This window comes from Atta colombica, unplaced genomic scaffold (assembly GCF_001594045.1).
Source record: "Atta colombica isolate Treedump-2 unplaced genomic scaffold, Acol1.0 scaffold96, whole genome shotgun sequence".
Lineage (NCBI taxonomy): Eukaryota > Metazoa > Arthropoda > Insecta > Hymenoptera > Formicidae > Atta > Atta colombica.
The window spans coordinates 10,931-27,248 of NW_017259590.1; the positions used below are offsets into that span (position 1 = coordinate 10,931).

General features: G+C 33.8%; 2 protein-coding genes across 3 annotated transcripts in view; one reads left to right on the plus strand and one right to left on the minus strand.

Moving 5' to 3' along the window:
* The window catches only part of LOC108693740 (E3 ubiquitin-protein ligase RNF123), a 14,394-nt gene extending 2,182 nt beyond the window's left edge, over positions 1-12,212 (minus strand). Inside the window, exons 1-10 of the mRNA XM_018202855.1 lie at positions 12,115-12,212; positions 11,929-12,040; positions 7,473-7,798; positions 5,614-6,603; positions 4,051-4,187; positions 3,824-3,927; positions 1,008-2,203; positions 460-788; positions 234-399; positions 3-149 (exon numbers count right to left, since the gene is read on the minus strand). Coding sequence (XP_018058344.1) covers positions 3-149; positions 234-399; positions 460-788; positions 1,008-2,203; positions 3,824-3,927; positions 4,051-4,187; positions 5,614-6,603; positions 7,473-7,798; positions 11,929-12,032 — 3,499 coding nt within the window. The 5' untranslated portion in view covers positions 12,033-12,040; positions 12,115-12,212. The remainder of the gene's footprint in view (positions 1-2; positions 150-233; positions 400-459; positions 789-1,007; positions 2,204-3,823; positions 3,928-4,050; positions 4,188-5,613; positions 6,604-7,472; positions 7,799-11,928; positions 12,041-12,114) is intronic.
* A 953-nt stretch (positions 12,213-13,165) lies between these two features.
* On the plus strand, positions 13,166-16,114 carry LOC108693694 (bolA-like protein 3). Of its 2 annotated transcripts, XM_018202755.1 has the most exons (4): positions 13,166-13,404; positions 14,765-14,891; positions 15,477-15,565; positions 15,680-16,114. In XM_018202755.1, the coding sequence occupies exons 1-4, from the start codon at positions 13,363-13,365 to the stop codon at positions 15,743-15,745; spliced, it is 324 nt and encodes a 107-aa protein (XP_018058244.1). In that variant the 5' UTR covers positions 13,166-13,362; the 3' UTR covers positions 15,746-16,114. The 2 variants fall into 2 exon arrangements, with proteins under 2 accessions (XP_018058244.1, XP_018058243.1); XM_018202754.1 differs by lacking the exon at positions 13,166-13,404 and having other exon boundaries at positions 14,711-14,891.
* Positions 16,115-16,318: the final 204 nt, after the last annotated feature.

Below are 16,318 nucleotides of genomic sequence, written 5' to 3' on the forward strand. Positions count from 1 at the left end.
ACAGTTTAACAATGAAAATGGTTTTATATTTTTCGTCTTTATATTTTTTAATTTTGTGTCGCTCAAAACAAAACGCAGAGAATTGATCTGAAAGCTTGGTTCTGTTAATAAACTTCGTGTAATTCTGGGTATTTCAATTGTTGATTTTGCTAATAACAAAAAACACAAGTTATTGAGGCTCATTTCATAATTTTCTTTATAATTTATGCGATAAAAGTTGTAATGTTGTTTACCTCCGAAATCCTTCATTTCTTTTTCGAGAAGAGCCAACAAAATACCGATAACGGCAGCTAATATAGGAAAGTGATCTACAGATTCTAAATCTGGTATTTCCAATAGCATCACATGTTGAAAACAGTTAGTTTGCGAGCTCATCCTGTTCAATACTTGGCAGAGTAACTGAAATCATGACATGATTGTATACTCAAAGAATCGATTATGAATTCCATTCTGACTCACTTGACACAATCTGGCCAACAAGATTTCGCTGGAAGACTGCTTGGGATCGCTGAAAACGTCCCAGGCTACCGTGGAGATCATTTCTAAAACTCGAAGCAATGAGATAGCCAGATCAAAACATGTGGCACAGATCTTTAATTGTCTTGACTCGATAAACACACGCTCCGGCCTGGACGACACGTTGTGAATCTCCTGCACCATGCCAATAAACTCGGAGAATGCCCAATTCAATTGATTCAATAGCGAGTTCAAAAATTGTGTAGACGCCTGTGGATTACCCAACAACACATCTCTCACGTGTGCTTGATATATTACCGATGGACACGGTTCTGAAACAATACAGCGAATCCTGAAAATACCGAATTGAAATAAAATTTAAATTTTATTTATAAAAATAAATATACACATTGTCACATATTGTCACACATTGTATAGCAGTTTGCATATAATTTAAATTTGCTACACTTCAATGATTCAGGTAATAATGAAATTTGAATATTTTAAGATTTAATAATAAAATCTAAATATGAAAAAAGAGAATAACTTACTTATAAGCTGATAGACAGATTCCTGTTGCTTCATACCGATCTTTGAGAGATGCGGACTTTTTTCGTATCGAAAAGCAAAACCGTTACCCTGCCAAAATCTAAGCAAGACCCAATTGGATTGCGCCCAGGCTCTATTCTCATACGGTTTCAACAAATTCGTGACAATTTTTATCCTACTATTGCGCGGCACATTCTCTAATGCTTCCAGCATCAATGGATTTGACACGAAACCAGCAAGTGCAAGTATCAATACGTCTTTGGAATTGGCATGTACTATGCGCGGATCGAGAAAGTGATCGCACAGAAATTCGGCAGCGTTGCACAATATCGTTCGATAATCCGGAATATTCTCGATCGGCATAGTGGGATGCATGTGGGCGCGCAAACTCACGCTCAGATCGGATAACGTCTCCAGATAGAAATCGGGCACGAAACTGAACATGTTGCCCTGTTCACTGGCCATTTGCAGAGTCAGTGTGATCACTTTTAGCAACCAGGCCAACTGCGCTTGTTTTTCTTCCGAATATACGGCGGCCCTAATCCATGCCATGTGTCTTGCTTGTTCCGACAATTTTTTATTAAATATGTCCGTCGTACGGAGCAGCTCTTTTTGTATCGCGTTGGAATTTTTCCCCGGGTTTGTCTCCCGTTTGACATGTTCAAGCCTCACCTTGGTGTTGGCGATTGCATTAATGTAAGCGGACATACTGTCGCGCAGACCAGCCACCTTGGCCAATTGCTTTTTCGCTGCTACATGATAGAATAAGATAATGTCGTCTAATAATTCCATCAACGAGATCGCTGGATCCATAGGACCGTGACGTATTGGAGTCCTATCTTCTCTAGTCCTATCTCTATACGAGAAAAATCCAAATCTCTCCAGTATCATAGAACTACCTTGGCTCGTTGATGCCATCGGCGGATTGATATTAATTAAACGAGGATAAATAGCTGCGGGTACAGTTACGGGCAAGTCAACTATTTGTCTCATGGCTGTATCGGTAACAGTGTAAGCGTTGTTTGACGCTTCATTCGTTGCCGTTGTAGTATGCTGTTGCCGTTCCATCGCAACGATTAACTCATGATCTGAACCTAGGAGGCGTAGCAATTCGTTCCTGAATGTCTTGTTTAAGTGGGTTATTACGCCACCAAGTCTGTCAATTCCAGAGTAATCGATCGATGCATCGTAGAACGCCCTGCCCATTCCAATTTATAAGGAAATGCTATTACGTAAATTAAACATCGCTCAATAATATTTGCGAATTATAACAATAATAATATACGAAGCGGATGCGTATATATTCGATAAAGAGAAATAAAAAAGAAAATTGCACTTCTCGGGTACATATCAATGGACAAAGTACGCAAATTAATAAAAATTGGATTTTAGAGAACATAATCAATACGAACTAGAAATGCCTATACCGGTCGAAGCTAGATCTTTAATGCTTAAATAATTCAATGTGAATTTTGTGTGTGTGTGTGTGTGTGTGTGTGTGTGTGTGTGTGTGTGTGTGTGTGTGTGTATACAAGATGCGTCAACAAATCCGGACAAATCGAATTTCTTTAAACAAAATATTTTTTATGAAAAATTAAATATTATAAAAAATTTTTTTGACACTTGAAGGATCTCTATAGAACACAATTATTCGATATATCCTCCATTAGCTTGAACAGCCTCTATTCTCAATCTGAATTCTCATTCGCACGCACGCTGTAATGTAGCGCTGTCCATGCCGACGAATGCTGCCTCAATAGCGATCCTTAATGAGGCCAGAATTCCTTAGACCAAAACATATCAACGTTGTCTGAGTTAATTTTGAATCAAATGACTCATATGAATTGATGTATCCTGCTGAAAAACGTATGGTCTTCCGGACGCCATAATTTCCATCCACGGCTTCATTACATCCATCAGAACGTGCAATTGCCCTAGGTCATCTGAAATCAGCGCTTGAGTCCTTTCAACGACTGCGGAGGTCCTCAAATGTTCTTTCGAATGACTCTTCCTTGCTGGCATACTAGAATCTTCTTGGACTGTTCTAAAGCCTTATATTTTGCCACAACGTCATAAACGGTTGATCTCGAGTATCCAAAGAACTGAATTATTTCTGTTGTTGAGCGCCCAGCGCGAAGGCTTTCGATGATCGCGGTTCTTTGATTATACTCCGTATTTGGTTTCAATATCGCGGCCATTTTGAGAATATGACTGTTTACGAGAAGCATCAAGCTTTCTCGGATGCCAACAACAACCTCTAGCGGAGGCACAATATAACGGAAAATTTTAATTGAAATTTGTCCATATTAGTGATGCACCCTGTATATGTACACACACATCCACACCCACACCCACACCCACACACACACACACACACACACACACACACACACACACACACACACACACACACACACTGTATATGTACATCCATATATACCATATTTGTAGTCACTCGAACTGCACGCCGAATTGATTATCCAGATTTATAAAGCAATTAAACTACAATAATATCAATTAAATTAATTTTAGCAATTTTTAATAATTTGATGCTCAATCAGATCGTATTAGAAATATGTGCTGAAAAACTGTAAACAAATTTATTGCGAAAAATATTACCTTGATGATTAATAAACACAATGCATCAAACTAGCATTGCAAAAGTTCAAGCATTTTAATATTATTATATAGATACACGTATATAAACTTTATGAGAGAAAAATATTAAGCTGATTGAAAGTTTCTACATTACTAAAGTAGAAAGAGCTGATTCCTTTCGCGGACGTATGTGTCTGATAATTTTTTTACGTCTTATTACCTGCAAGGTATATAGACAGGGCTTGTCCCAATTTCAGCGTCCCATAAAATTCTGAATGCAACCAGAAGACGGTGAAAGCAACATAATGTGATTGGCAGGGGTGTCTGCAGAATTGGTAAAATGCCTGCAGGTTTGCTGGCTGAATGCATGATAATTACGCGGACAAGTCGCGCATATAAATCTCCATATTTACTACATATTTACTACTACATATGTAGTGTACTTACACGATTGGATATTAGATTTTCCTGAACAAAGCGTTTGAATTTTTTCAAAAAAATAGCTCTTGATGTTGGTCTCTTGGCTGTTCCATCGGTATTATTTAGCAAAATGACTAGTAATTTGACTTGTAATGCTTCTACTTCTGCAAAAAACAAAGTAGAATATTATTACTTTTAAGATAAAATATTCATATATGTAAAAATTAAACAATTATATCTTTTCATTTTGCGAATATAAGATAAAAAAAGATATCTTTATTTTTAATTCTTAAGCACTAACCTTAAGAATTAGATAAATATTAATTTTAGGTGACACTGCATAGATTTCAATGTCCTTTAGATATGTTGTAAGAGAGTCCTGAGTAATTCCCCATAAGAATTAAGTGGGGGACGGTATTGGTTTAGAAGATATAGTAAATTAAAGTTCATAATATGTAAAAGATAACATTCGTTTAAGAAATATATTACGAATAGTGAAATTTATATATGCCGTACTAATCTCTTAAAGAATGTAAACAATCATCCTTCCCTTCTGGAGCATACGATTTCCACACAAAAAGTGATTCTCACATCCTTCTTGTTTAAAGACGCACTTTTCGAAATTTATCATTTATTTCTTTGGAAAATCCGAAGCAGGGGGAGGAAGTAAAGTAAAAGTCGTTTCGCGTGGAAGTCATACGTTCCTAAGCAGGAAGAGAGGTAGAGTGGAAGTCATTCATGTGGAACTAGGATGTCGTGCGCCCCAAAGCAGGAGGGGGGGAGGGGAGGGTGAAAGTTGCATGGAAAGTCACATATGCTATAACTTTATTATGAAACTTTAATTTATTATATCTTTGTACTTCGCGAGATATAAGACATCAAGTTATACGATAAGTTATCGCCGACATTAGCATTAAGCGAGGTATCCAACCGACGACTAAAATCTCTTGAATATTGTTCAGGCTTACATCCTGAATAACATTTGTTAAGATCAAGGTCATTGGAGATTGTTTCTTTTATTTTCATTTTTACATAAAAATGAATTTTCAGTACAAATTCTTTAAAAGGTTTTAGCCGTTGGTCGGACATATTGGGTAATGCTAATGCCGACGGTACTATAACTTTCAAGCCTGATAATTCGCGAAATACTTAATGAAAATGAACTTGATTAGTGTTTTGGAAAGCTTTCTAAGCTACAAGAATATGAAAAAGGGAGGGTTCCATTTTTAAAAAATTCATGTTGACTTTGACCTGACCTTGACAACGCCATCCTAAATAACTACTATCAATGAATGCATTTTTTAAGCCTTAGAACTTTTGTAAGAAACATTTTTTCCTAAAACGCATCGTTTATGAGATATTTGAGTATATCCAGACTTTTGGACCACTCTGTATACAGTATGATTCACATTGAATTATTTAAACATTAACGATCTAGCTTCGACCGATATAGATCTATCTGGAGGACATTGAAATCGGTGAGGTGAGACATCTAAAATTAATATTTACCAAGAGTTATTCTATAAATTAGAATTCACAATTGTGAAAAAGTCTTAAAAAAGTTGTTACAAGAGCCATTTAATTTCGCACCGGATATAGCAGTTTTGATGCGCTCACAGGCATACAGATAACTGGTCTTGTTTGTCTCGATCGACGAATCCAAGGGATTTGTCTCCCACCAGACTTTCTCCACTACGTTCGTTAATCCGCCTTCATCAAGTGGTTTCACGTGTACAAAGTTGGCAAAACGTACGCGATCGAACAACAGGTATTGTAGAAAATATTGTCGTGTGATAGTGTGCTGACAGATCTTAGTCAGCAGTATTAAGCTCTTGCACTGATCCGGATATTCGAGTAGCAAAGAAACATGCCGAAAGGCAGATAATAAGTGGAGCACTGTGCTTTCTAAGCACATTTTAATTTCATGCTCCTCCAGAAATGTCCACAGCAGATCGAGACAGATAATCGATCGTGTACTGTGAATATTTGAGTAAGCAGAGTCGAGTTTTATCGCAGAGTCATCGGTGGTCAGATTGCAGAGCATTTGTATGAACGGCACGAAAACTGTCTCAGTGACATAAGGAATGGTGAGCAACGGGCCAATATGTTTTAGTATAGATCTCGATAGACACATGAGAAACGCATGGGCACTCATAGTCTTATCATTCAATAGAATATTCTGTTTGTCAACGTTCTTAGAATATTCCAGCAGTTCAATAACTTGCGAAAACCACTGAAAAAGAAGCATAGCTTGCCGAACTTGCTTCATCGGCGGTGCTTGCAGAGATTTGTAGTCCTCAATTGGATATCTAAATGGTATAGAGCCAAAATTGGCTGTTAGATTCTCAGTGAAAGCCAGGCTAACAGTAGGAAAATACGCGATTCCAGCGCCCATTGGTATATTCTCGAACGCTCTGCCCAGACTCCTGCCATTCCTGTAGAAATCTATTGTTCCATCATCCATATCCAACGCGCAACCGATAATGTCTCCTGTTAACCAAGCTTCGCCATACGTGTGCGTACTCACGTTCCATTTCCGCATACGATTTCCATCATAAGCGTATGAGTTTGGGGTATCTCCTGAAGCAGAAATAGTAGACTCTTAATTATTAATAAATTTAAACTAAAATAATTTATAAAAATAAATGTTTACAATACTATTAGAGACTATATAACTATGACAAATGATTTTGTTAAAAACAAGAGAGAAAAATAAACATATTTCTTTTTCCTCTGTGTGTACTATTTCACTTTAACTTACATCTATAGCTTTATTAAGATTATAGAGGTAGTATAAGTTAAGATGAGTACGTGCATGCGTATATGTGATGTACATGTATAAAAAAAAATATATATATATATATCCCGCTTTCCGTTTCTTAATATTTTGACAAAATTGCTCATAGCTAGACTATATTAAGCCGGTTCTACATTAGTTGAAACAAGCTGATCGCGAGTTTTGTTGCGACAGCCAATATAAAGTGTTGATTTCAAGTTTCAGATTAGCTGTTGCAACAAACCTGCGATCAGCTCGCTAATGTAATCAACTAATAAAACCGGTTTTATAAGGTGGAATTCATAGTCCGTTCTTATTTTAAAACCGTCTTAAATAATGTCTTAAGATGCTAACACAATTCTCTGATTGGTTCGTGACATCTTAAGACTGTACTTAAGACGATCGTAAGGCCATTCTACAGTCGTATCGTAGACATCGCAAGTCACAAGCTTGTTGCTTCAGCCAATCCAATGTTTCAATTTTAAAGTCGTATGATGCTTACGACGCTTCCGATGCTACGATACGACCACTGTAGAATGGCCTTTAAATATAAGATCAGACTATGAATACCGGCCATAGAGTTTGTAGATACTAGTAAGAAGATAGTATTTATCGGAAATTATTGCAAAAATATAGCAAGTATTGCAGTTTTTGCAGCAGTGTTTCAACGCACCAACTCCATACTGTTGATTAAATTTACATTGAGCAGTGCCCCATCCAACTTGCATCACTCCTTTAGATCCAAGTTGTACCTCATACATCCATTTTCCCTTGAACACTCCTGTATTGGCTCGTATTGTGCTGAAACTACTCTGCGAATTGACACTCAATCTGTCAGGAGAGATAATGCAGAGACCATGTTGTATGGATATGTCGAATCTAACGAAATGAGGACCTATACGTCCTTCTCTATTGCCCTCGGAATTCCACATATCAATATACAAATTCAAGAGGGATTTTCTGATATGCTCGTTTACCCAATTCAAATTCTGAAATGATCTAAAACAAAATAGAACTTAGCAAATTGTAATAATTGATAGAGAGAGTCGTATTACTAGTCGTATTACTAAAATTTAAAAGATACAAAATATAAAAATATAACAAGAAAGTATAAAAATACATACACATTTAAGTATATTACGTCCTATTTCATGTTAAGTTAAGTCATGTTAAGTATTTTTTGCGACATAATATAAAGTAAAAAGAAATAAGAATAAAAAATTGTAAAGCTAAGGGCTATTTAAAGCAGACATGTACATGGACTTTTAGAGCTTATCTACAATAGGGTTTTCTGCAGCAATCTCAATCTACTTCTCTTTTTATTCTTGTAAATTCGGATCTACAATAGGTTTTAAGCCTTAAGCTGTAAGAAATTGTCAATTACAGTCGAATGCGAGGAGAATAATAGATTGCGATTCGTCCATTTCTTATGGCTTAAGACTTAAAAATCTATCGTAGATTTAGAAAATCCAGACTTAGAAAAAAATCTGTTACATCGATGGCATAGAGAGTTATATTTAAATTCTGTTTTATAAACACAAATCATTTTCTATATAATTTGTATTTTTTAAGTAGAGAATTTGTTTTTAAAGCAAAAAATTTGTGTAATTGAAGCAGAAAATACTTATTCTAGCCTCATTTGCATGTTCTCATATCCTTCTATTGTATAATACTCTATTTGTACCATCGATATGACAGATTTCCTAATCTGAATAGTCGTTGTTGCAACAGCGCTTTGATACCAAACGCTGATTGGTGAAAAGTCGGTTGTGGGATAAAATTTACCTTTATCATTCGTTTTTCATCAATCAGCATTCGGTGTCAAAGCGCTGTTGCCCGTACGATGATCCAGGCTAACAAATTCTTTCGTTTTTTCATGCAAACGCGTTGAATAAACCTAATTTTATTGATTTGTGAGATGCTGTAGCTAAACTGTGTAATTAACTGTGTCTCACATATACGGTTTTAAAGACTTTTTATCAAGCTCCGGTTAACTCAGTTTAGTAACTTTGTGGGATTCCAATTGAAGCTGATGTCGGAGAAAAAATGCGAACTGAAGAGTTAATATATTTACATTTACATTTATAATTTCGAAAAACTTTTAGAGGTGACTTAAAAATACAAAATATAAATAAGGAGCACATAACCACAATACAAGATGTCTTAAGCGAAAGTCATATATTTAAGAATTTTTAATAAGTAGACCGGTCAAGTCTTGATCATCATCAGTACAATAAAACGATGTGTTACAAACATTAAAAAGAATATTAACAATTATTCGCTAGTCCAGACTTGACGATGACAATTTTACATTTGCTTATGAAACGAAATTTTATTACGATAAATTCCTTGTTATTTAAAACTTTGTGAAATTTCGTGTGAAAAATACAGAATTTCCAGATTCTAGTTAGATTTAAAAGAGAATAAAATTTTAACATATTACTTTTTTATATAATTGTCAATAATAAGAATCGATTTAGATTCATAATCGAATTAGCTTACTATGTATTTTGACAAAAGTCCTGGCAAGTATAATTCGGAGTTTTTAATGTAAATTAACAATTACAGTCTTGGAAAATCTTTTAGTAAGAACTATTCTTGACAAAATGTGATGGCCGTATCTTGCGATAGTCCTACATATAGGGAAAGGAGAAGGAAGAAAAATAAAAGAGAATAGTTTATTGGTGAATTAAGCTTTTTTCGATAATGGATAGATAGATGTCAGGAAAGCGTTCTATATCGTTGTGTTTATTCAAACACATTTTTTGTCTTTTGATATGTATTATCTCGGAGACCATTTTTTTATCATATGATTGTTCGGAATCTAAAATTTTTGTGAAAAATTTTTTCTCCCAATCAATCCTATAATGATCTAATATAGTGATCTGTGATATGAGATAAACATAGTATCACTTGGTTTTTTATGTCATTATTTCTTTTAAACGAGTCTTTAGTTTTTTTTTTGTTTGTTCTACATATGAAGAGTTGCAGTCGAGACAATTCTTATTTTTTATACACAACATTTGAGTAATCTTCTTTTTTAATTTTATCTTCGCCTATCTTTAAAAGTATTCAAACAAAAGTATTCATAGGTTTATAGGCAATTTTGAAATCAAATTTTTGTGTAATAGTTTTGAATTTTTCTGATATTTTATTAAAATAAGGAATAATGAAATATTTTTTTGTAATTTCTGTAGAATCCGAGCTAATATTATCTTTATGTTCCTTGATATTATCAAAATTATTTTTGAAAAACAAATCTTTTATCCTGTTATTGATCGTTGAAAATAGGAATTCGAAAGGGGGGAGGTATCTATTATCTTGAAATATATTAATTAAAGAAACAATATTTTTTGATAAAATTATGGATGGGCAAGGAATAGAATTCTAACTGTCCGATTACTACATCTTTTTTGTATTCTGTAGGATCAATTAAAATTCAAATATCTACCAGAATCAGTAGACTTTTTGTAATTGTCAAAGATAATTTCTCTATCCTCTATTAACAGTCTTACCTCAAGAAAATTTATTCCTCTATCATCGCTATATTCAATCGTAAATTTAGTTCTTTCATGATAAGAATTAAAGAAGCAAAGAATTGTATCAATTTGATCTTTTGGAGTTGCCAAAATAATGTCGTCAACATAACGATAATAGAATGGAATATGGATGATTCATAGTCCGTTCTTATTTCAAGACTGTCTTAAGTAAAGTCTTAAGTCGCTAATACAACTCTCTGATTAGTTCATTAGTGACTTCTTAAGATTGTCCTTAAGACGGTCTTGAATATAAGATATGACTATGAATACCGCCCTATGTGTGGTTAGAGCCTTAAAAATGTCGATTTCCAAGTCTTGTATTATAACGTTAGCTAAAATTGGAGAAAAAGGAGATCCCATGGGCAGACCGAAAACTTGTTTGAAAATTTCGTCATTAAATTTGAAAAATGTAGAATTGAGATTACTATTTGAAATTCGCTGATCGTCGGTATTATCATGTTATACTAAAATTTCGTTTCATAAATGAATGTAAATTTATCATCTTTAATTCTGAATTTAAAATATTGTCAATCCATTTCATAAGCGAATGTAAAATTGTCATTGTCAATTCTGGACTAGCGAATAATTGTTAATATTCTTTTTAATGTTTGTAACATCGTTTTATATTTTATTGTACTGATGATGGTCAAGATCGAAACGTCTACTTTATTACATTCAAAATTCTTAAATATATGACTCATTTAAAACATCTTGCGTTGTGATTTTGTGTATGTATATATATATATATATATATATATATGCTCCTTATTATTTATAATTTCTGTTTTTGCATTTTTTTCTCTGACATCTGTTTCAATTGGAATCCTGCAAAGTTACTAGATTGGAAAGTTATCCAGAGCTTGGTAAAAAGTCCTAAATATGGAGAATAAAACTCCATTTATGAAACTATAAGCTAAATGTTAGTGAGTCTGTATTTAAAGGGCAATATAATTTCCAGATATGATCGATATTACTATTCTGAACAGTAATATTACTGTCCTGAAAGTATCAATCATGAAATTTTATCTCCAAAATGAAAAGTAAAAATTTTAACCTTGCATTTTAATTTTGCAGTTAATGGAGAAATTTTTCATTTTTCACTTTTCATCCTAGAAAAAAAATTTCATAATTGATACCCAAATCAGGTGTTGAAAAAAATAAGGGCTTAAAGGGCTGATCAGAAAAGATGAGCTTTATACAGAAGAGATACTATTCGTGACTTCTACACAAAGCATATCCTCTGCCTGAGGAAGATACATATATATATATATATCTTTCTTCTTCTTCTTTCTTCTTGAAAAGAAAAGGAAGAAAGATGAATTGGTGCAAAAAGTTCAGCTAAAAAGAACAGACCTACTAACTACTGTGACCCTTCATAGTAAGAAAAACATAGTACAGAAAACCAAACAGAATCTAAGCAGAACAAGTCATTATAATATTAAAATAATGTCAAAATGACTTCAAAATAATCATTAAAAGTCACTTTTCAATCATTCCTGATTCATTTTAATATCATTTTGATTTGTTGTTCTGCATGGGGAGACTTAATAAGAACCCAGCTTCTGCTCAGAATAGGAACTTAACTCTCACCTAGAGTGTCCGAGATGATCGTCTTTAGATCTACCGGCGGCAGTACGCTCGACGTCGAGAGGACTCGCTCCGAAGACCTTGTACAGAACTTTGTCCGCGTCCATCACCGCTACTGGGAATTTACATTCAATGAGCAAGATGTTAAATAGGTTAAACCGTATCGCGATGCGACATCGTCGATCTTACACGAGCGATTCCGCGCCCTGATCTCACACTATTCTCCCAACCGCGGAACCGCTACGTCTCATTAGCGAGTCGTGTGTTGATAGACAGCGTCGACAGCGACAAACGGCGATAGAATAATCGATAGACAACGGCTCTCGCGAGTAGCGAAGAGAGTCGGGAGTTTCGATTTATGCACGTCCGTCGAAAACGCTAACATCGCCATGTCTAAAATCCCTATACTACAGAATGTCTAGAGGGTCAATCATGTAATTTCACGTGAAATTTTTCAAGTTTCATCTTTATTTTTTACTTTCCATTTTTCGAAAACGGTTCAATTGCGCACTGTAGTAATTGCCCACTGCCAATCACAACGACTTCTGCGTAGGGAGTTTTGGATTATTTTTTTTTAGCGCTGTGATTGGCTTGTGCGCAATTAGCTTGTGGGCAATTACACTCCTAGATGCTTTCCATTTGATGATACAATTCGATACAAGTTAACACAAGTGTTGTTCTATCTTTGTCATTCTCTGAATGTTAAAAAGAATAAAACGATACTCGTGTCATCAAATAAAAAGTACCCCTATTTTTCAGGGTGTTATTTTATTTTTGCGTTTTTATCATATGACAAATATCACACAGAACAGGGATTGATTCATATCAATCATGAAACTTTATTCCTAGAATGGAAAATAAAACTTTTATCATTAAAGTTAATAGAGAAATTTTTCACTTTTCACTTTTCATTCTAAAAAAAAAAATTTCATGATTGATACCCTAAAGATCCTCGGATCTCTTTATGACTACATTTATATGACTCGCTTAATCAGGTTTAATAACATAGTTATGAAACTAACCAATTATAGTTGTTTCATTCTTCCGACGAACATCATAAATGTAATCTATTCCATATCCAATTACAGGCTTGAAAATTTGTCGTACGACAAAAACGCACAAATAAAGTATCACCCTCACTCATCAAAATTATGCTTATATATATATATACAGATGGAATATTTTGATTGGTTAATTTGTGATGACGCGCGCGTGATGCTCTCAGTGGAAACACCCTTAATCTGCAGTCGGTGCCTAGCGTTTGCTAACGTTTCTGGCTCCTCGCAGTATATATTTATCGATCATTATTGATATTTACCAATTTGATATTTATCAATTTTCACAACCATTCTCGATAGGATAGAGATCTGGAGAGAATAATTGAGTTTTGAAGAAAAATAAGGGGCGCGACGAGAAACGTCCACGACTCGTCTGATTATGTTTCGACGTATGTTTACATCAACTTCGCGCAGTGTATCGGTAAGTCCACGTGGTATCTCGTTTTGAGTCAGAATCTTTTTTTGTAGGTTATTCACACACAGTGGATAATTAATTTAATGGCAGGTGATGGCAAGATTGTTCTGAGCAAAATTTCTGACTGTATAATTTATTAGATTCTTATTTTATTATTTTGGGAAATTGTGTGTGTGTGTGTGTGTGTGTGTGTGTGTGTGTGTGTGTGACATTTATCATTTTTTTGTACTTTGAGAAAAAAAGTGTCATGCGAGATTAGCACGCCATATTTTATTTTCATATTTGATTTTTTTAATGTAAAAAGTTTTAATGTAAAAATAAAATATTTTTTATTTTTTTGTAAAATTGTAGAATTATGAAAAATATTACTGGAATTGTCATTATTTTGATAACTATACAGTTTAGCACAATCACCCAAAAATCAATAATTAAAAATTAGGCTTATTTGATGCATGAAATGAAAGAATCTGGCGTCACTGCCCTGTGATCCAAGATATTAAAGTTGATAATTATTGAGATTAAAACATCTCAGAGATAAAATGAGGATAATTCTTCATAAGAGCTACCTCCAATTTCGATGAAATTAGGCTCATTCGATGTGTATAATAAAAAAATCTGGCAGAAAAAATCCAGGTTCTACAAAGCGAGATATTAAAGTTGATTAAAGTGCTAATACGTAACACAATCATTAATCTGTCATATAGACAGTGGAATGTATAGACTAGTGTTTATTGATTTCAGGTGGCTATGTAACTCCGAACCAAAAAAAAATAACATCCTACTCGCTTAGGGCTTAACCACTTAGAAATTGCAGCCTAGACAGAAAAAAGACTTTTCACACTCCACTTCATGGGTTAGAAATATTCCAAGCGGACACTGTCTAAGTGATTAGGCCCCAAACGGGATATGTTATGTACTTTTTGTTTGGGGTGGCGTAATCATAAAACTTTTTGTCCGAAAAATTTTTTGAAACAATTTCTCCTTTTCGAGATATTTGCATGCATCGATTTAAATGATTTATCTTGAATATACAATATGTATTACTACTTATACAAACACGCTGTGTATTTTGTTTTTTTGTATACATAATAAATTTTAATTTAAATATTAAATGTAATTTCTAAGTTAATAAATTTACAAATAGTATTTATATAAATAAAAGAAAAATATATGCATTATAATCTCTTCATCTACATCTTTCTATATATTTTTTGTAAATAAGAAAGATAAACTTGTTGGAATTTAATAAAATTTATTTCTTTGCTCAAATTTAATTTCTCTTGAGCAATATTTTGCATGCTATAGATAAACGATGAGACTAACAAGAACTACAATGAGAAAGATGAATGAAACCAAATTGTTGCAGCTGCTATCTCGGCTGTGGAATGGATCCAATGGTGTACTTGCGGGTAAGCATGCCGAAGAGAAAATGATATCCATCCTGAGGAACAGGTTTCCACAAGCTCAATTGATTGAAGTTACTGATGTATCAGGTACGGACTTACTTTTAGTAAGTTTACGCCTTATTATACCGGAAAATCAATTACTTACTCCCGATGTGTCTTAAAGGGCTGCCGCACACAAAATTCCGCAACAGTGCAAAAGATCGTAAGGCGTAAACTTAAGTCGATGAGCCAATCGGGATATTGCTTTAGATCGTAATTTAACGGAAATAAAAATAATAAACTAAAGGGAGTTTATGGTCATAATCGTGTACCGTATGTCTGTGAAAATTACCAATCACCTTCGAATACTCTTCTTACCGTCGAATGAAAGGAGAATACTCGACTGTGATTAGTCAATTCTTATAGATTACGGCATATGATATACAATCATGTCATATACAATATAAACGCTCCCTATCCATAAAACAAACCGATTAATTGTTGCTTAAAACGTAAGCAGTAAAGAAATCAACATGTTGGATTGGTTATTGCTTACGTTATAGTTTTACAGGTTCTACTATGATTGGTCAATTCGTTTATTGCTTACATTTTACTGTTTAAGTTTTTTTGTGTACCATGGCTCTTAAAAAATATACTTAGCGATACATTGATATAATAGCAATTTTACTTTAGGAGGATGCGGTGCTATGTTTGACATAAATGTCGTTGCCTCAGAATTCAAAGGACTAAATACTGTAAAGCAACATCAAATTATTAATAAGGTAAAACACAACGTCTTTTGAATTTTTTTGAACGAAGAATATATGAAGAATATATGAGGGTAATAATTTTGTTAGGGAGAGTGTGTGTAGTATAACTAATATATTTTATTGCAGGTTCTTAAGGAAGAAATCAAAGATATGCATGGCCTCCGAATACGTACGAGTATCCCACAAGCCTAAATTTTATTTTTGGACTGTTAAATTAATTTTAGAGAAGGAAGAATATCGATTGTAATGAATAATAATGGATAAATATCTTAATATCTATTTCAAGAGTTCTTAAAAGTTTATTCATCAAGAATTTTTTAATTTTGGATGATGTTAAAAATAATTCTAGATTTTCGTCACATATTTGAGACAATTTGTTGTATGATCAGTCCATTATTAGCTCGAATCTTCATCAATATCTGAAGAAGGTCTGAAGAAGTCTTGTATAAAATATAGATAATGTTATGTATATTTTATAAGATGTAAATTATATTGTGTGTTATGCACAAATGTAAAACAAATTTTAGAAAAAGAATAAGTGAGATAAAAGTGGAAATTTTATTAATGAAAAAAAAAATTTATATTCATTGCGCAGAAAGTCAATTTGACGAAAATTATATTACTATTGTATCGGTGTCGGACTCATTTTCGATTACGCCCAATTACGAACGAAAGCCTATCGCTTCTCACTTAATCCTTATATTATTCCGTTTTTTGTCTTGCATGCGTTCATCTAATTTTGTCATGTCACAAAGAGATTGTATA

Excerpts from the sequence above, each read along its gene's own strand:
- LOC108693694 (XM_018202754.1), top strand. The coding sequence starts at position 14,711 with ATGAGACTAACAAGAACTACAATGAGAAAGATGAATGAAACCAAATTG. Across the intron at positions 14,892-15,476 it reads TGAAGTTACTGATGTATCAG|GAGGATGCGGTGCTATGTTT; the intron begins GTACGGACTTAC and ends ATTTTACTTTAG. Across the intron at positions 15,566-15,679 it reads AACATCAAATTATTAATAAG|GTTCTTAAGGAAGAAATCAA; the intron begins GTAAAACACAAC and ends ATTTTATTGCAG.